The sequence below is a fragment of the Euprymna scolopes genome, chromosome 22 (genome assembly GCF_053919585.1).
Source record: "Euprymna scolopes isolate OS-2025 chromosome 22, ASM5391958v1, whole genome shotgun sequence".
NCBI lineage: Eukaryota > Metazoa > Mollusca > Cephalopoda > Sepiida > Sepiolidae > Euprymna > Euprymna scolopes.
The window spans coordinates 111441472-111463820 of record NC_136503.1 but is presented as its reverse complement, the minus strand read 5'-3'; the positions used below and the strand labels follow the sequence as shown (position 1 = coordinate 111463820).

Here is a 22349-nt window from a genome sequence, read left to right as displayed (position 1 = left end):
CTTGCTTGTTCTCTATAGCAACAACATTTATTTCCTCATTGTGGCAGCCGTGATGTCACCCACATGATTTAGAACATTCTCCACGTCTCATGAGATCTCGAACGGGGTCTCATCTCTCACAAGATTGTTCTTTTTTTTTTTTTATAGCCCCTCCCCCCAAATGATGTCCCTTTGCATGCATATACATCTACGCTATGTGACAGAGAGACATTGTGGATCTGATTACAGACCAAATATAATACAACACCTTGACGGCTTCGTATTGAAGGATGCAGGGGTTTATAAGTGTATCTGTTATTAGTAGTAGTAATAGTATGTAACAGTTCAAGGAATTATCTCCCTTGCGCGATCTAGTATTATAAAAATGGGTTTGTCTTCATTATTAGAGCGAAATTCGAAACTCAAAATATTGAATTTCAAATAAAACCAATATCTACTTAATTGAGTTTTGCAAAAAAGAAACCGGAGAGTTCAAATCTTAAAAAGGGAGGTAATTATTTTATGAAACCTGAAAATGTTAGGCCAATTTAGCAAAACTTAATTTTTGCTAAATGCCTTTGAAAACTGTTTTCATGAATAATTCATTTTTTACCTTATCTTTTATAATTTTTTTTTGTATTTTCATTATTGCGACATGACAATAAAGTAGATACCATTGGTTTTACTTGAAATTTAATATTTTGATTTTTGAATTTCGTTATAAGAATGACTTAAAAATGAAAATCTGTTTTCTTTTTTTCATCAATTTAAAAAAAAAAAAAAAAAAAAATTGGAATTAATATTCTTGGATTGGTTTTACTTTCAATTTAATATTTCAATTTGATTTTTGAATTTTGCTATTATAATGAAGAACCTAAAAATGAAAATCTGTTTTTCTATCTTTTTTTTGGCAATTAAAAAAAAAAAAAAAAAGAGCTCATTCTTGTATGAATTCTTGGTACTTGTCCAGTATAAGAACCAGGCTATCATCTGAACCATCTGATTGGTTTACAGAAAATACCGGAAGGTGCCGAATGATAGTTTTGGGATAAAAATTCAATTCAATAAGAAAATAAAAAAAAACATTCATTGTAAGATAAGTTTTATGAATAAATGTTTAGTTTTTGGATGACAAGCAAAACACTTTTTAAACTCTTTTTATATGATTTTTTTTCCCTTTCTTTTATGATTTTTTTTGTGTTCAAATCAAAATAAAAACTCTTTTTCATAATATAATGATAGCAAATATTTTCTTTATGATTTTTTTGTATTACTCAGGGTTTCAGCAACTTTCAGCATTTCCTAAAAACCGACGGGACGATTCTAATAATAGTACGGTCCGTATTTATATATAAGTAGTATGTTCGTGTGTGTGTGTGTGTACAACTCTCTTACAGCCCACACTACTGGACTGATCATGATCAAACCCGATATAATGATGGTCCCTCACCTAGGGAACACCATTTTTCAAAGTTACGGTCAAGGTCATAGCTTATGTATATATATTCTCATACAGCCGACACCACTGGACCGATCATGACCAAACCTGACATGATAATGGTCTCCAACCTAGGGATGATGCACACTATTTTTCAAGGTCAAAGGTTAACATCGGGACTTTGCTAGTATTGCATAAGTACTGAGTTTTTAATACAAACCTCCTGAAATATCCAATGATGTTACCCGTCCACCTAACGTCACCTCTTTGAGGACGTCATTTCTTGAACTCCTGTTGTCCCAGAATCGCACTTTCTTATCAAAATGGCCACTTATGATTGATGAACCTCCAATCGTTACCAAATCATTGCAACTCGAACCAGCAAAGATGGTTTGAACACCTACAAATAAAAAGCAGAATTTCTAACATTGTTGTTACATTTTAACACGTTACATTTTAACACACATCCGATGTTGTGCATGAAAGTCTCTCAAAGTAATAAATTAAAGAAATTTGACTCCACTTTTTCTTTTTTAGTAGAAACAAAAGGCATTTATTTATGATACTTTCTAAATTACGTTTGCATCTTGGTTTTACAAATCTCTTTGTTCACCATATGGTTAACAAAACTGTTATGTCAAACACCTGCTTTTTCTTCTTCCACGTCAACACAACCAGTCGCTGTCATGTGGGTTTTTCAAATCTCTTGCTGACATATGCTTCGCCACATTGTCACCACCCACGTGGTTCCAAAATCTCTCTCCACTTTTTCTTTCCTTCCTCTTTCTCCGCTGAGATATCACCTCGCACCACGGCTTGGTCATTTGCATATACATCAGGCTGTTACTGCATGTTACAAATTGTTATTCACAAAAAATCAAAGACATCAAAATCGTTTAAAATTTGGTGTTTGTGCATTATAAGACGATATCTAAAAAAAAAAATGCATTTTAAGTAAAAAAAAAAAACAAAAAAAAAAAAACGGTTTTTATTTCAAATTTGACTTAATAATAAAAAAAAAATATAGACAAATCTTTATGATGTCTGTACCTGCTATAAAACAAATGTAATATTCCAAAACTCATATAAATTGATCAAGTAGTTTTTTTTATTTTTAATTAAAATCGAAAATATAAAATATAAGACAATATATAGTTACAGCAATCAAAAGAAAAAACAAACATAAAAACACAAAAATCAACTAAATCTGGCAGAGAAACAAAAGGGAGAGAGGTTAGGTAAGTGGTGAGGGAAGTATGACAGATGGTAGGATCAGAATCTAAGTGATTGTCAAAATGTGATGGGAGGAAATAGGTCAAACGTTAATTAGTCAAGTAAACAGAAAATGCAATCAACCTTGGGGAAAAAACAGGAGCTCAGAAAAGTATTAAACTTATTTGATTATTAATGTTTATATAATTCTATTTCTGGCAGGACTGGTGAAAAAAAAAAACAAACAAAAAAAAAACGTTTAAACTAGTTTTTTTTTTTTTAATTTAATTATTTGTGAGTAAAAAGAATAAAAGATAAAAAAAAAATTTTAAGATTAAAAAGGAAAAATATCAATAAAATGAAAAACCAGAAAATCAAGTATGTAAATTTTTATATATTTAAGCATAAAATATTAAGATAACTAATAATTGTAAATATACATTGTAAGGATTAACAATTCTATACTATTAATAAAATTCTAAATGTTTATTTATTTATTTATGCGTGTGTGTGTGTACCAATAAAATTTTCGAACGGATACACCGAATTGAAAATTTTTTTTTCTCCCTGAAAGGTGTGAGTCCCTTGATTGTCCTTATCTATATGTGGTTCGTAACAAACAACACCAAGTCACACAAAAAGCCCGAAATAAAGGTGTTTGGGACGTTTCGTGCAATTGTCGAAAAAGTTACCTACCCAGGTCAACAGAATTTAGCACTGTCTGTATGCAGTCGCAGTAACATCTTTCAGCATATGGACAGGACTTGCGGCGCAATGGATAAAGCGTCTGACTACGGATCAGAAGATTCCAGGTTTGAATCCTGGCAAGTTCGTAATAATTTTAACCATTTTATCCAACGTTTACTCATTATCCTTACCTTTAGGGTATTTTTGTTTTTTTTAGTGATTTTATTTTGTGCATATGGGAATTTCCCATACTCTGAGTTCACAGGGTAAGCGTTGATGGTGAGACGATGTTGAGTGTACTTGATGTTGAGTGTACTCGATTTTGTGTTTGACTCGGCATTGTGTGTGCCGACGTGACACAGCCACTAGTAATTCAATATTTAGATTAAAGAATTAAAAAATTAAAATTTTATAATATTATCTAAAATCATTAAAAAATATGAGAAAGTTTTATTAAGTCACAAAGCAGGCAGAAATATATCGTAATTTTACAAATATGTAGGAAGATTAAGCATAATGGATACATACAAGGTGCCTTAAATAAGTTTCCAGATTTTTTTTTTTTTTGTATGGGCACTTTTATTGATAGTACACAAATGAAATTCTAGTCCCCTACAAAGTAATCCCCTCCGACTGCAATGCACTGTTCCAACAAATTCTGGAAGGTTCCATGGAAGTCATCGTGAACGAGTATCAATGACTTTCATCACAGCCTTTGTCATCTCCTCAATTAAGGTTTTCCTTGAGTTTAGGGAATAATGAAAAGTCACAGGGGACAGGGTCTGGATTTTAGGAAGGGTTAGGAACTGTCTTGACGCCCATCTTGGTTGGTCTGTGACAAGAATGGAGCACCGTTGGGACAAACTTTGCGCAAATCTCCACATCCTCAGTTCCTCACAAATAAATGTGGGTACAGTTCCCACACTGACATTTAATTATGCACTCATTGTTTCTATAGACATACGACCATTCTTAACCATGAAATTCTTTATTTGGCCAATCAACTTTGATGTTCTGACTTCCTCACTCCTCCCACACCTCTCATCATACCTAACAGTCTCTGCCATTCTATTATGCTACCCAAAAACTGATGCTCGATTCAGGCAAGATGGTCCAAAAGCAGTCTGAAGCATTCCATACGTTTCTGAGCATTTTTCCAAGTTTAAAACAGAATTTTATTGTATATCTTACTTCTAAAGTGTCCTTGCATCCAGATTGCATTTTTGAAATTCACCAGCTGTGACAATCAGACTTTAATAGGGTGTATTCCGATTCCTGCTGTAGCTGTTCATTTGAACGTGTAATTATAATTAGTCAGTCATCTCAAGATGTATAGCAATAACATACTGAATTTCCAAGAATTTATGACAATTTAAATGCCTTTATGAAAAATGTCTGGAAATTTGTTGGATGCACCGCCTCGTAATAGTATAAATATCAAAATAAAAACCCATAGATAACACATGCGTGTATTGTAATTGTCTGTATTTTTGAGTATATATATATATATATGGACAAATGTATAAAATAAAGTTACATATAAATACATGTGTGTAGAATGCATATGAAAGTACAAAAATAAACAAAATCTCTATACAAAAAGGAATAAAACTCTGCTATTGAACAAATATCGATACACGTACATACAAACCATATTAAAACATAAAAAGATTTCATAATAATAAAGGAAGTACTTTTCAAAAATCATAGATATTGAGGAAGTTATAATAACCAATAGTCTTACGAATAAAAAAAAAAATTATTCAAAACTTTGATCTAGTAAGTATCTAGTGTTAGAATGCTGAGCTAGCTTGGATAATGGATTTAAAAGATTTTCTAAACATTTTATATAACTAATAACCAGTGTTACCCAATAGTACAATACGCTAAAACATGATATTTTAATTTATGCAGATTATAGAATCAATCCTCTATTGATTATTATATATTACGATGAATAATTTGCTCGGTGGATGAATTTGCAAAAAAAGAATTAAATAAAAAACAATGATAATGTCTTTTATCAAATTCTGTCTGTTTATCTGTTTTCTATATATTTATTTATACCATTTGTTTAATTATATGTGTATACATACACACATATTTTTCTGTTCCATCTAACCTTCTTATTTATATATTATATACTAGCAGTTCAGCCCGGCTTTGCTTGGGCCCTATGAACTGTTCATAACTTTATGTGCATATATATATATATATATATATATATATATATTAAATAGTTTGACTCATGTTTAAGTAACCTACATCTTTGGCTGAAAACCGATTAAAAAGATTTTCCCAAATCTCAATGCCCCTTATGCCAAATCTCGAGTCTGTAGACTGAAAACTGACAGAGTAGTTTGGTAGAAAAATGTACACACAGACAATTTCACTTTTGTAGATATATAGATTGTTATTGATTAGTGGTCAAGGGCGTAATAAAATTATTTGTTTTTATTACAAGTAGTGAGTGCATGTTAAGAGTGTTGTCAGTGATCCTGTGTTTGTATGAGGAGGTTGCAATTTAGTCCTGCCCTCTTATTTATTTTGGGTTTTTTTTTTTTTTTTATTAATAGTGATTTCTTCAACCTCAGATTACCTTTAGTTTCTTTCTGTAACTACAGGGTGGTTGCTAGAAAAGCAGGAAATTTGAAGGTCAGTTTAGATCATGAATAAAATGCCTGATTGCTATTTTTTGATTGGTGCCGTGTGAGTGCTGTAAAAAATAAATCGTTGTTTGACACTGCAGTGAAGTGCACGGACAACATTTTGCGTATCTATGAGTATAATATAATATTTGTCTTTGAAAAACTTTGTAAAAATAAATCGTTGTTTGACAAATTTTCTGCTTATCTAGCGATCACCCTGTAGTATTTTTGTTCATATGTCTTTGTTGTTGTTGGATAGGTGAGTATATATAGACATATTGTTGTTTGATAGGTAAGTATATAGACATATACTTACACGCTCTGCTTACAAGATCCCAGACTTTGAGTGTCTTGTCATTGCTGCCTGATACAACCTTCATGGAATTTTTGAAGAACTTGGCTGCCAGAACCTTGCCACTGTGTCCAGTTAGGGTATGCTTTAAATGAAACAGAAAAAAAACAATAATTAATGAAAATTTGTAGGCATTACAACATAAAATGGAGACTTTTCAATTTAATAAAAAGCTCAAAATGCAGATGGAGCTTAGATACAATAGGAAAATATATTGATAATAAAAATACATACTGGTGTGTGTGTGTATATATATATATTAATCAATTTGAATAAAGGGTATATAATATAGTGTGTAAAGGTTATGAATTCTCTTTATGTCAGGCATTTTGTAGCCTAATGCTTCTCATCAGAAGAGGAAGTGAGGTGCTAGGTAACAAGATAAAAATGCGACATCTAGCAATAGCCATATTAGGGAATCTTGTATAGAGTGTATACAATGGAGTTGTGTAGGGAATTATTACATAATTATGGTATTTTACATATGTTAGAAAGAGGCTTTAGTAGTATTGGGTGATAGAAAATGGACTACATTTTAGGGAATAGTTACTATATGTCATGTGATTTCATTGACTAATTAATGAATTACATGTACCGATCTATACAAGTAAAAAAAAAAGAATAAAGGATAAAAAGAAAATAAGTGTGAAATAAAAAAATTAGAGGATAAACATTAAAAAAATAAAAAATAAAAATAAGGTAAATTGAAATTTAAAAAAATTGAATTTGTGGGAGAGAGGTGAAAGATGAAAAGGGATGCTGACTGGTGTTAAGATGGTATTATATGGTAACAGGATAATCAGGCAGATTTGGTACAAGTGGGATATTTTTTTTTTACAAGGAGGTCACCACTTATCAAGGCCCGGAAGCCACTCAGGGATAAGGGTTATTGCATGTACAGTACGTTGTACGTTAGTGTTGAGATTTCATAAAGCGTCTACTTAAGGGGGCAGCCCATCAGGAACTTGTTTACATTGGACTTGAAGACATCCAAGTTGTAGTCAGGTGGGAAACAGGCAGACGTGCTGTTCTAAGAAAGAAGCTGTGTTCAGCAAAGGCAGAAACATATGGGGGTCAGGGTAAATGTATAGAAAAACAAGCTACACGTGCGTGGTCCCCCTCTGGTGCTGCATGTGAAATGACGCCACAAAAAATGGTGAAGAAATGATGAATGCAAGAAGTGTGAAGGGCCAACGTTGCCTTAACATTTTTGCCAAGTTTAAGAAAAATCTAATGAATGGGGTAAAATTATGGGGTAAAAGTGTCATTTTTGTGCAATTTGGGGGCATTTGTGACCCCCTATTGAGCTCATGGGAATTCTGAATCCCAGTGAAAATGGACAAACGATGCAGTTTCACGCCTTAAGACATGTATATTTGAATTCAGTGCCATGGAAAACCACTATATAGACATACATATCAAGTTTTTGACTAATATGAGAAAAGAGCTCCAAAAAGACATGTTTTTTAGCCCTAAAAGTTCCAAAGGGATGCGAACCAGAATTTTGCCAAGGTCACACATACTGAATGTATAATAAGAACAATGGGCTCCACATTTTGGCCAAGTTTCAGGAAAATCTAATGGAGGGATCAAATGCTAGGGGGCAAAGAGTGTCATTTTTGGCCATTTTGACCTCTTGAGCCCCTGGAGACGCATTAGGAATTTTTGCAAAAGAAATTTTTTTACTGTGCACATCTATTTAATGAAATACAATTTGTGGCAAAATTTCAGGAAAAACTAATCGACGCTTATCTGGCAATCGTCCGGAGTAACAGACACCATTGAAAACCTAGGTCTCTCTTCGATAAATTGGGGGACCAATACAAAAGAATATACGCTTATCAAAATTCATACTAACTAACTTAATCGCCACTGACATAAGATTCCTTATATATATATATATATATAAATAAAAATGAATGAAAATGTTGAAAAATCACAAAATATTAAAAAACAAAAAAAAATAAAAAATAAAAAAAATGAAAGACATCAGTAGACTGTCTGGGAGTTGGAGAATGGAGATATATATATATACTGTTTTTGTTTTTTAATTATTTTATTAAATTTGGTTTGTTTTGAATGATTAAAAACATTCTCTTTCATTTAGATTTGTTGTTCAGTATTCATGCAAAATATTTGTTTACCAAAAATTCAAGACAAACAGAGAAAATGCCACTTATAAGTGGATTTCTGGAATAAATCATACAAAATCCATGAAAACAATCATAACACTTACTCGAAGGCGATGGTCAGATAGTGACCAGACTCGGCTTGCAAAATCATTTGAAGCACCTAAAACAAGCCGGTCCTGAAAAATAAAAAAGAGGAGAAGAAACATGAAAGGAAAATATTAAAACAAAACAAAAAATAAATGACTTCAACATGGATGTCTTCAAGTCCAACATAAACAAATTCCTGATGAACCCCCCCCCTTAAGTAATGGCACTTTATCAAATCTCCAATACTAATGAATACTGCAACACTATCGCAGTGATTACTGTACACAAAATATCTCCTCCAGTGGCTTCTGGGCCTTGATAAGTGGTGACCTCCATGTAAAAAAAATAAATAAATAAAAAAAATAAAATAAAATGAATAAATGTTAATATGGGAATTTCACCAAAATAATGGCTCCTAGTCATAAAAATGTTTCGTTTATTCATATTTGGATGTTTCGAACTACTGTTCTCATCTTGACTGTTGTTTTCACAAACGTTTCAGTCCAATGATCCATGGTGTAATAGATAAAATACTTGGTAAAATTCAGTTGTAAAATTGACACTCTTCTGAAGATTGTATGTGCGACACCCAAAATACAACTGTGGATTATTTTGTACTTCTACCCAGTCATGGCTGACATAATAAGAGCAAGCTACTCTCGTAAATTAAATAAAGGTTCTGATGGAAATTCCGTGCAGATTCTCAAGCTACAGAAAGCAATTGTGAAGCAAGGGTTGATCAGTTCCTAACCACACTTCTGAATCAGCACCGTCTGATTTCAGTGGCAAGGAGAAATGCTAGATGGCTAAAAACAATACCTAGTTAAGCAGAAAGCACATACAGCACCTGGTATTCACAAATGGTCACTCATTTATTACTGACCAGGCTCAACATTGCTTAACTTTGATCTAAAAGAAACTTGTGTATCAATATGATTATATACCTTATTATACTGAACTTGGGAACGTATACAGAATTTCAAACTGAATCCTTTATTTAACTCCTGATGGTAGAATGTTTTGGTTTCGTAAGTGATGTTAATGAACGTGTGGCGTAACGGTTAAAGGTGTTGATTAACAATTAGTTTTAAGCAAATTTTGGGGGCTTACAAATAAGTGATAAAAACTAAAAATAACATAAAAATTAGCACTTTTCATCATACGTGTTATTTTCACAACAGTTCAGTCAACATAAAGGTGTATTTTGTCAAACTCGAGAATCTGTCCAGAATTTCGAACAGTACACTTTATTTCATCTACAAGAGTAGCCTGTTCTTGTTCTATAAGAGTAGAAATCTTAAGTAATTTGAGTATCACCTGCATCGAGGATTGAATCTTCAGAAAAAATCAGAACTAAATAATTTTACTTAGTACTTTATCCGTTACGTCATGGATTCTTGTGTAAATTCCCAGAATTGATCAAGATTCCCAAATCCAAGAAGATAGACCTAGAAAAAAAAAACAAAAAAACTTACATCAGCCAAAACATTGTGAAAATGAGAATTTTAACTCAAATAATCCAAGTGTAGTATCTGTTCTGATGTTACACTTGATTTGTCCTTAGTCAATGAAGGGGAAATCTTTCTATACTAAAGTAATTTGTATTTTTGCCTCCTGCCAATGTGCCTCTTTTTGGGAAGTTGGTTTTCCCCACATTAAAAATGACCTCATGTCACATTTTGCTCTCATGGGGAAGCAAGTAAATACAATAATGTACTCAGCATTGATTTCACAGGGATGAGAGGGGGTAAATAAAGTCACATTAATTGAAATAATTTTTGGTAAATTTATATTCATCCCCCCCCCCTCCTCCTTCCCATCATCCTAACCATGCGGACATACGCTCCAAGCTCTAAATCCTTGATTACCACTTCTATTTTTGTTTTTAATTTCTATAATTTTTTGAATAAAATAAAGTAAAATGTTGTTTTTTCTTTTTATCGATGCCAAGTGTGATACATAACCAGATCGTTTACATGGTTGAAACAATGCAGTTCAATTACTGCAAAAACCTTTAGTTAATAGTAGCGAAAATTACACTGAATGTCTTTGGATACGTGTGAAAACTATTGTGCCTGTTTCATGTTGATCAATTTAAAATTTGAAGTACTAATGCCGTTAGGAATATTGAGTGACTGGGAAAAGAATAATTTGAAGAAAGATGCCAACAAATACAAGCTTGATATTGCGACAATTAAGCACTTCAACCAATCAAAAACAAAGCAGGAAAGCCTCCAACACAGCTTAAAGTTATTGAGAAGGATCTCTGACACACAGTACACATCAGCATCTATGGTGAAACTCCAGACCAAGTAATTGCAAAACTTGAACATGTAACTGGGGAATAGAAAAGGTTTGGACAACTATTGTGTGTGGGGGGGGGGAGCAATCTCTGAAGACATGAAGACAATAATCCCCAAGTGTGATTACAGACCCCACAACAGAAAGATTTGGACAACAACGATTAAGAACATCATGAAAAGCAATCTCTTGGATTGGAAATCCCTATGTTGAAATTGCGAACCTATATAAAATTTCAAACGAAATCCTTGGAATTTAATCCAAAGGAATAAATTGTTCTCATACTATCAGCTGCGACTGTCGGGTTAAAAAAAAAAAAGGTGTTCATTTTATATTATTCTTAGAGGTAATGGATACACCCTGTAAGTCTAAGTGCATGTGTAATTATGAAGCAAGGGTGCACAATCCCTAACCACACCTCTGAATCAGCACTGCCTGATTTCAGTGGCAGGGAGAAGTCTAGGATATCTAGAAACAACGTCTAGTTAAGCACAATCCTACATACAGCACCTGGTATTCACAAATGATCATTCATTTAGTACTGACTAGGGCCAATATTGCTTAACGTGCAAATACAGATAATATAGTAACCCCTGTGATTAAAATGAAATACACATATCCAAGCATCCTGGCTAATGTAGTTTTAGAGTATCTATGGTTATAGCAGTTTAGCTCCAAATCCTATGAGGAGTTTGTGGACAGACGGACAAGAAGTACAGCTTTGTCTATAATATTAATAGTAGTTGTCTGTATGTATGTAATAGAAATAGAAGACATATTGAATCCATTGCCTAGGTCGCTGAAATTATGGTTGGATCATTCTACTGTTTCAGAAAATATCTCATTTCAGATATGGAAGAGTCAAATATGGCCTAAGATGGAGCACTGTGTCCACATCTAAGAAGGGGCTGTTTAGAAGACCGTTTCCTGCTTTGGCAGAGCACAAAACTGACTTTGCAATCTAGTGGGAGATGTCTTATTCTTTTCCCTACAACCTCTTTCATATAAAAGAGATGTTGCTAGTATTTCTCTACTCTATCGTTCTTTTCATGGTAGGTGCCTCCTCCCGGCAAAACATTCACAACAAATACCGCCGTTTAAAATTTCCCTTCCTCTTTCTGTATCTTGCGTTAAAAATTAAATTATTTGATCAATTGACATGATTTTTTTAAATATATTTTTGTTTTGTGAACGTACATCATACAGATTGTTCTTTATTTTCTTCTTTTTTTTTTTTTAATATAGGAGAAATTCTTGAAAAGAACAAAAAAATACTTACTTCAATATCAAATTCAATACACGTAATACCAGCGTTGCTTCCTTGTAAGACACCTCGATTTTCACATTTACCTGTTCATTTTTTAAAAAAATAAATTTGTAAACAGATTAGGTAATGTTCAAATATGGATTTAAAAATAAATATTTTTATTATTACAGATCAGAAACTTCGCTTTCGTATGGTAAAACCAGCGTCAGTTATAATCTTACATCAATAAGCACAAAAAAAAAAGAAGATCAGTGCAAGAAATGGTACTTATCTAGTTTATGACCTAATCTCCAGTAACTTTGCATAAGCATCTTCCGATATGTTATCTAAGCAATCGGAAGATGACGAAGCGATTATCCAATTAGCTGTCAGAAGATGACAAGTTTCAATAAAATCGTCAAATTCATTAAATTAAAACATTTTTAAATGAAATTGACTTTCAACATGCTACATCAATGTGAGATCTTTCTCCTTTCCCCATGTTAAGAATGGCTTTCAAAATTGCTCACGTAACCTGCCAAAAGATGCTGATGCAAAGTTGCCGCAGATGAGGTCGTAAATTGGATAAGTACCCAATAAAAAAAGAAAACAAAAAACAAACAAATGGCAATTCTTATTTAGAATTCAACTTAAAAAAAAAAATAAAAATAAAAAAAAATACAGACAAATTTTTATAATGTGCATACATGGTGGAGCGATAAGAATGTCGCCCTAAAGAAAGGAACCCGACAGCTTTATTTTACAACTTTTATTGAAAAAATCAATTCCGGTAACTTGATTATGTAGTAGAGCTGACATCTATTCAATGTAGCTGCCTTCAGCCTCAATTACTGCCTCCATACGGGTCGAACTGGGAGCATGCCAGTGGGAGCTTGGAGAGTGGAAGAAATCGTCAATTATTTTGTGTAGAAATGTCATTTTGTTGGGGAGGGGGGGTCAGATAAAAACCTTGCTTTCGACATGGTTTGCAAACTGCGCATGCGTGAATTCTGTCATGTTCTATTGTTTTAAATAGCTAAATTTGCGATGTGATACCATCTGTTGTCATGGTTTTTACAAAATTTTGCTTTTGGTTTCACTTCTGGCTGATGGCACCAAAGTGCCAGTTTTTTTTTTACGACTAGTCCACTTGGGAATGCCAATCACGCAGTGGTAATGGTTGAAATAGCCCTAAATTTCAGAGCCACTGCTCAAAACAACGAGATATTATAAAAAGGCTGACTGGGAAGCCATCAGGGATCTCATCAGGGACGCCCCATGGAAAAATATCTTTTCACTTCCTGCTGAACATTGCGCAAATGAGGCCACTGAATGGTTCAAAACGGCAATTGGAGCACATGTTTCCACGCGCAAATTTTATAGCAAGCCCCACTCTCCCCAATGATTTACTTCTATTTGTGCAGCTGCAATAGCACAAAGGCAGCATGCGTACCACAAATTTAACCGACATATGTCCAGTTCAAACAGGCAGAAGTGTATAGAAGCCAGAAGTAATTATAAGAAAGAAATAGCGACAGCTAAGAGAGAATTTACTGAAACCACCAAAAAACGCATCGAAGCACAGAAATTAGAAACTCGCAACTTGTGGAAAATCTACAACAGTGTAGTAAATAATGGGCAATCAACAATTCCCCCACTATCTAACAATCATGAGGTTGTTTGCTCTGCAACTGAGAAGGCTAACATGCTTGCCAGTCGGTTTGCCTCCAACTCCACACTGGACCTTGCCAACCACCCCTCCCTGACTTTCCTTTGCGGACAGACACCACACTAGACGATCTGAAAATCACCCCTTCTCAGGTGCATGCTATCATAAGAAATCTTGACACTGCAAAAGCATGTGGACCTGATCTCATCCCGGCTGTGCTATTAAAAAAGTGCTCCGCCGAAGTAGTTCTAATTCTCTCCAAACTTTACAACAAATGTCTTAATGAATCTTGCTTTCCTGCCTGCTGGAAAACTACTTCTGTAGTACCAGTTTTCAAGAATTCTAGCGAAAGAACTGACCCAGTAAATTATTACCCCATTAGCCTCCTCTCACTTTTTGCCAAAATATTTGAGACCTTAATTAACCAAGCTCTATTCCACCACCTTACAGATGCTAAACTTCTGACTGACGAACAATATGGATTTAGGCAAGCCCGTTCCACAGCAGACATATTAACTGTAATCTCAGAACATATATATCATTCACTGGACAAAGCGGGGGAGGGCAGAGCGACAGATCTAGATATATCTTATGCTTTTGACGGGGTATGGCAGGAAGGTCTTCTCAGGAAAATTAGATCATATGGTATCACTGGAAGAATACATAACATAATTAAATCCTTCTTAGATAAGAGAAAAATCCAGGTTGTCCTCGACGGTCGTACATCTAAACAATATGATATAAATGCAGGAGTGCCTCAGGGGTCTATCCTTGGACTGCTGTTATTCCTAATATTCATACATGACATCCCTGACAAAATTGCCTGTGAGATGGGTATATATGCTGACGACACCACACTCTATAACAGGCATGACAGGAAAACAAATGAACACATATCTAAGGAAATGGCAGAAACACTAGAGGATGACCTCCAATCTGTAGTGGAATGGGGACAAAAATGGATGGTCACATTCAATGCTGCCAAGACTAAACTATTTCCTTCAATAATTACAAGAAACCTTCTCTACCACCAATAGCAATGGCCAATGACTCATTATCTGAAAGTACATCTTTTAAACTCCTCGGCCTAACGCTCACAGGAAACATGAGTTGGAACAATTATATTGAGAGTATCGCCAGGACCGCAGGAAGGTAGGTTCTCTCTATCGTGCTAGAAAGATACTAACGCCAGAAAGTATCCTATACCTCTATAAGGCCACCATTCGTCCATGTATGGAGTATTGTTGTCATATTTGGGCTGGTGCATCCCTCACTAGTCTCTCGCTCCTAGACAAGGTTCAAAAGAGAGTCGTCAATCTGATAGGTCCTGAACTGTCATCTAAACTTCAGCCTCTGTCTGTCCCATCGACGAAATGTTGCATCCCTCTGCTTGTTCTACTTTAACGGTGAATGCTCTGATGAACTGCAAGCACTTGTGCCCCCGCGGCGTAAATACCCCCGAAAAACCCGACAAGCAGCTAAATCCCACCCCTTCACAGTAGAGATCCCTAGATGTAAAAGAGCCTTCTACTCCAGTAGTTTCTTCCCCAGAACAACTAGATTTTGGAATTCCCTTTCGGGTCCCTGCTACCCCAACTGTACTGACATGCAGAAGTTCAAGTGCAACGTGAACCGACATCTTGCTGCCCAACTCCCTACACAGTACCCCTGATGCCTATGTCCCTGATAGTAGCCCCCCTACAACAAATTGGGGTGAAAATGTAATAAAAAAACAAACAAAAAAAAAAAAATATGAAAGGCAGTTGTCTGTGTATGTCTGACTAAAGCTGAAAAAAATTTTGGCAAAATGAAAATCTAAAAAGTTGGTATTTTCTTAATCAGTGTTGCCCCGGATAAATAATAGCTAAAATTTAGGAAAAATTAATTTTTGGACTTTAAACTGGTACATATTACATCAAAGAGGGGCAGTTTTTGAGCCAAATTACGTACTAATTGAAGGGGAGCTTTTAATCAAAGAATTAATCCCCTTACGAGTTGTATGTATGTGAATCCACAGAGAAAAATAGGCTGGGTGAAGAAAGACGGAGTCGAGAGGGAGGGGGAACAAGAGAAGAGATAGGTTTTAATAGAAATATGTTACATTTTACCTCCAGGCTACACTAGGTACCCTTGCTATGATATAAAGAGAAATTACAGACGTTAAACTTGTTAACAAATATGCAATGATGATGAGTTTTTTTTTTTTCAATCTTCCCCCCCAAACAAGTTAGTGCCACTTTGAAGTAGGGGGCTACTATCGGAGACAATTTGCAGGGGCATTATGAAGGGAGATGAGTAGAAAGATGTTTGTTAACATTACACTTGTGCATATCAGTACAGTTGGGAAAGCAACATCCCGGAAGGGAGTTCCAAACACTTGCAGTTCTGGGGAAGAAACTATTGGAGAAAAAGGCTTCCTTACACCTAGGGATCTCTACCGTAAAGGGGTGGGACTTAGCTGCTTGTCGGGTCCGTCGGGGGTAGTCACGTCGAGGAGGTATAAGTGCTTGCAGTTCGTCAGAGCAGCCACCATTAAAGTATTTGTAGAACAGGCAGAGGGATGCAACATTTCGTTGATGGGACAGAGGCTAAAGCTTAGATGACAGTTCAGGACCTATCAGGTTGGCGACTCTTTTGAACCCTGTTCAGGAGGGAGAGACAAGAAGCAGATGCAACAGCCCAAATGTGTAAAAATAATAAAAAATAAAAATAATACATAATAAAGTAACAGAATCATTCATGTTGGCTCATGAAAAAATTTGATTTTCTGGTTTCATGTTAATCAAAATCAAAGGAAATGTATATCCTTACCATTTATAATTTCCCATAATTTTATTTTTCTATCTGATCCACCAGTGGCAAATCTGGTCCCACTGGTATTCCATTTCACAGCAAAAACTTCACTGTCATGTGCATCCTGCAGGAAAACAAACAAACAAAAAACAAAAAAACATGAGTAAAACATTTGAATAAGTAGACATTTTGTTTTCTGGTGAAAATAGACTGAAGTAGAAAAGATATATATATATATATATATAGATAGATAGAGAGAATTGATGAAAATAATTGAATAAATTACAATATTTAACATTTCTTATTAATCAATCAAATATCTAAACAAGGAATTATAACAAAGTATTCTATTCTTATTTATTTTAATTTCTTGTTTGAATTTTTGATAGATTAATAAATATTGTAATTTATTTACATCAATCTTTAATTGCTCTATCTAATATATTGAGTTATTATCATGGTAGGTTCTAGTTTAAGATAAATATTATCTTTTTCATATATATATATATATATATATATATATATATATATATATATATATATATATTGAATAAAGTTATTCAAAATTGCCACAATTAATTAAGCTCAATAAAAAAGTGATTTACATTTTCAGGGCATATATTACTTTATTAAACATTCAAAGCCAACAGAAGTATTCAGTTAATTCACATTGTGTTATTGTTGCATCTTACACGTGTTCCATTGGATGGCATGAATATACTAAACAAAGAGTTTTACACAAGTTCCTCGGGTAAAATATACAATTTTTTTTCTTGGATTAAAATAAGTAATGTTAAAATGAATTGGAAACTTTTAGAAATCATGAGAGAAAAAAAAAAAAAAAAAAAAAAAAAAAAAAAAGAGGAAACTTACATGAATTCTTACTTATAGAAAATACTGACAACCGACATGGAGGAAAAAAAAAAGCACTTTAATTCAGAACCCATGAGGAGATTAAATCCGTACATAGTGACATATTTCATGTAAATCTCTGATGATTTGTTTGGTATATTTATGCCATTCAATGAAAGATGTGTAAGACACAGCAATAAAACCAATGTGAATACTTCAGTGATTTTAGAATGCTTAATATATATTAGTGATAGAATGATCCTAATATTTTTCCTGGTTCTGATATAATTACCGACTGATTCTAAAATTGTCTAATTGCTTAAAAAGAATAGAATTTTATTATTGAGGTGGGGGGTGGGGATTTTGCAGAGGGTCTTCATCTACTTTTAAATGCAGATATAATTTGTATTTTAATTTGAAGAAAGTTTTTAATGTTTTCTCTTCACGTATTGATCCAAGATTTATATAAATGTGTACAGAGAGCAAGATATTACATCAGCCTACTGAACAATGATAAGACTGTATCATCTTTGCCTTAATCTACTAAATTTTCTGAAACTGCCGGTATCAATATGCCCAATCAAATATTCATTGTCAATATGTATCAGTTAATAAACATTTGTCATCAATCGTCCTAATAAATAATCAAATTTTATTATTCCACTGAACATTTTCAATCCTCTCATAATATTCATCATCTATCAGTCTATTCATCACATTAACCCTCATCCTCGAGTGACTGTTAGTCATAAGTGCTGACACATTGGTGATTATAATATATATTATCACAAATTCAAGCACAATTAAACAATGTGCAGGTTTTTATAATGTAGCACCATTAATAAGTAAACTTTGATTAAAAGAACATAATTTAATCATAGACATAGGTTAACCGTCTCACACCATAGAAACATCCCCCGTAATAATTAATACATACGATCTCAATCAATAAATTACATTAAAAAAAAACACTCATTTCATCTGTTCCACACCTAGATTTGAATTTTAACCAACTTATTCTTTCCAGAAAGAATATTAACTGCGTTCATATTTTTTAAAAACATTAACCACTATATGACGTTATTAAAAATTTTCTCTTTTAACAACGCAAGCTCCCCTCCCTTTTTTGAATTTCCAACGTCTTTTTCCGTTTCTGAAATAGAACAGCGTCACACTTTGCACATGAAACATTTTCAAATATTTGTACTGGTGTTTTGGTTTTCTTAATCTCATTCATCCAGAAGAAGTCTCAAAATAAAGACGAAACGTTGATTAACACATAACTCGGTTTGTTCCTTTTTATTTCTTTATTTTGTCGGAATACTGTTTCTATTATTCTCATCATATATATATATATATATATATATATACACACACACACACACACACACTGTGCCTTATATATATATAGTACTAGCGGGGACGTAAAATACGCTTAGATAGATTTTAATTTGTCCAGATTTCATATATATTATTATAGAATCATGATTCCACAAGTTAAAAAAAAAAAAAAAGTATTTGGGTACCATCAGCTAGAATCAAAAGCAAAACTAGCATTCAAAGCTGTTGACGTTACCACTGTACCAACGTGACACAAATACAGACCGATTAAAAATTAAGATGAATGTACAAAATGTATAAGGATGTTTTTCACTTTTAACCAGCTAAAGGCCCATAAAGGAACGGCCTGTAAAAAATCCAATCATGAAAAAAGAATTTGGATCGATTTCTACGAATTGTTCTGTTTATAATTGTTTATTTTTGAAAAAAAAAACAAAAAAAAACTTACAGCCATTGAATTATAAGTGGTTTGCCATACTTATAGGTAAATGTGCACTGAACAGATACTATAATATTTAAAGTTTGATATCTTTTAAATTAAATTTTTAGTTGAAAGTACAGAATTGTTAAAAACACTCTCCCCATGTTAAGAATGGCTTTTTAAATAGAAAATGAAATGTAACTTTTTTTAAAAATTTATTTTAAATAAATATTCATGACCCCTTGGGTCAAATATTTAATTTATATGTTAATAATAAGGTCAATAAAACTAAGACAAATTAAAAAAAAACATTTTTCGGGGTTATTTATTTATGGTGTTAGTGTAGAAGAAAATGTATGAATGTTTTTAAGTATTAAAAAATGGGGAATAAATTAAAAAAGGAACGCGGTGGGTAAATCGCCGTTGTAAAATGCTCTTATGGTTGTCAACGGGTTAAAGTATATTTATTTGTAAGAAAATTGCATTAAAATAACTTAAATATAATACGGAAATGAACGATGTAAAAAAAATAAAAAAGCAGAAAGTATTAATTGTTTATTTGGATAATTTAAACGCAAAAAAAAAAAAAAATTGAGACGCTGAAAACGTACACAGTTAAAAATGTTTTATTGTCACGTTGATTATTTATTTGTAACGTAAATTTAAAAAAAAACCCAACATTTTTGTGGTTATTTATGTTGGTAGTGTAGAAGAAAATGTATGAATGTTTTTAAGAAAGGTGTATTAAAAAAAATGGAGAATAAATTAAAAAGGCGGTGGGGAAAATCGCTGTTGTAAATTGTTCTTATGGTTGTCAACGAGTTAAAGTTGATTTATTTGTAAGAAAATTGCGACAGTATAGTTGTAATACATCCCCACCCTTCCCATGTTAAATAACTTCTAAATAATAACGTTAATATTTCAGTGCGCAGGTCAAATTCTGCAAAAGTAGCAATTTGTGTTTATTTGTTTACGCTGTTATGGGTTTATGTTTATGTACGCATGCGCAACCAGAAGTCGTAAACCGGATGTGAGGTTACAACACCCGTTACAAGGTCATTTGAGTTTTATAATTATATAAATAGATATAACTATCTTTTTTATTTTATTACAAAATGTAACAATATTTTTTATTTTTTTTAATTTTTATTAAAATAACGATCTTTATCTTTGTATTTTATTTTTATTAAAAATATGACAATACTTATTTTTAATAAAAGATATTTATTTTCTATTTTATTTTCACTAAAAATATAACAACTATTAAAAATATAATATATTTTTATTAAAAAATATAACAATATTTACTTATTTTATCTTTTATTAAAAATATAACAGTATTTATTTTATTTTTAATCAAAATTTACCAATCTATATTTATGGTCAATGGTGGTAGCAACGAGTGAGATAAATGAAAGCAGTAAAGAAGCACAGGAATTGACTAGTTTATATAACAATTATGTACGCCCATTTTGGGATTTTACCTTCACTGTTATTGTAGTCATCCTCCCAGGACATTTATATAGCAATAGGTATTCCTATGTGTGTATTTGAAGATGTTTTTTTTGCATCTTTCATACAATGGACTATCCCGATCCCACTAAGTGCCACGACAACGTAAAATGTGGAGGAAACGATTCACAGAAAGGAAAAGCGGTTGGAAGTACGAAGAGTCAAAAGGCAATAAAGAGGATGGGCGAATCCTTTGAACTTTCAAGATGTGATGATGGCTGATAGTTGGCGGACATTTTCACTAATCAGCCGGAGGTGTTGGCGGACATTTTCACTAATCAGCTGGAGGTGTTGGTGGACATTTTCACTAATCAGCTGGAGGTGTTGGTGGACATTTTCACTAATCAGCCGGAGGTGTTGGCGGACATTTTCACTAATCAGCCGGAGGTGTTGGTGGACATTTTCACTAATCAGCCGGAGGTGTTGGTGGACATTTTCACTAATCAGCCGGAGGTGTTGGTGGACATTTTCACTAATCAGCCGGAGGTGTTGGTGGACATTTTCACTAATCAGCCGGAGGTGTTGGTGGACATTTTCACTAATCAGCCGGAGGTGTTGGTGGACATTTTCACTAATCAGCCGGAGGTGTTGGTGGACATTTTCACTAATCAGCCGGAGGTGTTGGTGGACATTTTCACTAATCAGCCGGAGGTGTTGGTGGACATTTTCACTAATCAGCCGGAGGTGTTGGTGGACATTTTCACTAATCAGCCGGAGGTGTTGGTGGACATTTTCACTAATCAGCCGGAGGTGTTGGTGGACATTTTCACTAATCAGCCGGAGGTGTTGGTGGACATTTTCACTAATCAGCCGGAGGTGTTGGTGGACATTTTCACTAATCAGCCGGAGGTGTTGGTGGACATTTTCACTAATCAGCCGGAGGTGTTGGTGGACATTTTCACTAATCAGCCGGAGGTGTTGGTGGACATTTTCACTAATCAGCCGGAGGTGTTGGTGGACATTTTCACTAATCAGCCGGAGGTGTTGGTGGACATTTTCACTAATCAGCCGGAGGTGTTGGTGGACATTTTCACTAATCAGCCGGAGGTGTTGGTGGACATTTTCACTAATCAGCCGGAGGTGTTGGTGGACATTTTCACTAATCAGCCGGAGGTGTTGGCGGACATTTTCACTAATCAGCTGGAGGTGTTGGTGGACATTTTCACTAATCAGCTGGAGGTGTTGGTGGACATTTTCACTAATCAGCTGGATGTGTTGGTGGACATTTTCACTAATCAGCTGGATGTGTTGGTGGACATTTTCACTAATCAGCTGGAGGTGTTGGTGGACATTTTCACTAATCAGCTGGAGGTGTTGGTGGACATTTTCACTAATCAGCTGGAGGTGTTGGGGGACATTTTCACTAATCAGCTGGAGGTGTTGGCGGACATTTTCACTAATCAGCTGGATGTGTTGGTGGACATTTTCACTAATCAGCCGGAGGTGTTGGTGGACATTTTCACTAATCAGCCGGAGGTGTTGGTGGACATTTTCACTAATCAGCTGGAGGTGTTGGTGGACATTTTCACTAATCAGCTGGAGGTGTTGGTGGACATTTTCACTAATCAGCTGGAGGTGTTGGCGGACATTTTCACTAATCAGCTGGATGTGTTGGTGGACATTTTCACTAATCAGCTGGATGTGTTGGTGGACATTTTCACTAATCAGCTGGAGGTGTT

General features: G+C 34.0%; 1 protein-coding gene across 5 annotated transcripts in view; it reads right to left on the bottom strand.

The window, feature by feature from the left end:
* The window catches only part of LOC145243645 (autophagy-related protein 16-1-like), a 171202-nt gene that overhangs the window by 18014 nt on the left and 130839 nt on the right, over positions 1 to 22349 (bottom strand). For all 5 annotated transcript variants that reach the window (XM_080106686.1, XM_080106683.1, XM_080106684.1 and 2 more), the window contains 5 exons: positions 16563 to 16668; positions 12116 to 12186; positions 8553 to 8624; positions 6281 to 6401; positions 1638 to 1817 (listed from right to left, as the gene is read on the bottom strand). In XM_080106686.1, the coding sequence (XP_079962812.1) occupies positions 1638 to 1817; positions 6281 to 6401; positions 8553 to 8624; positions 12116 to 12186; positions 16563 to 16668 (550 nt within the window). The remainder of the gene's footprint in view (positions 1 to 1637; positions 1818 to 6280; positions 6402 to 8552; positions 8625 to 12115; positions 12187 to 16562; positions 16669 to 22349) is intronic.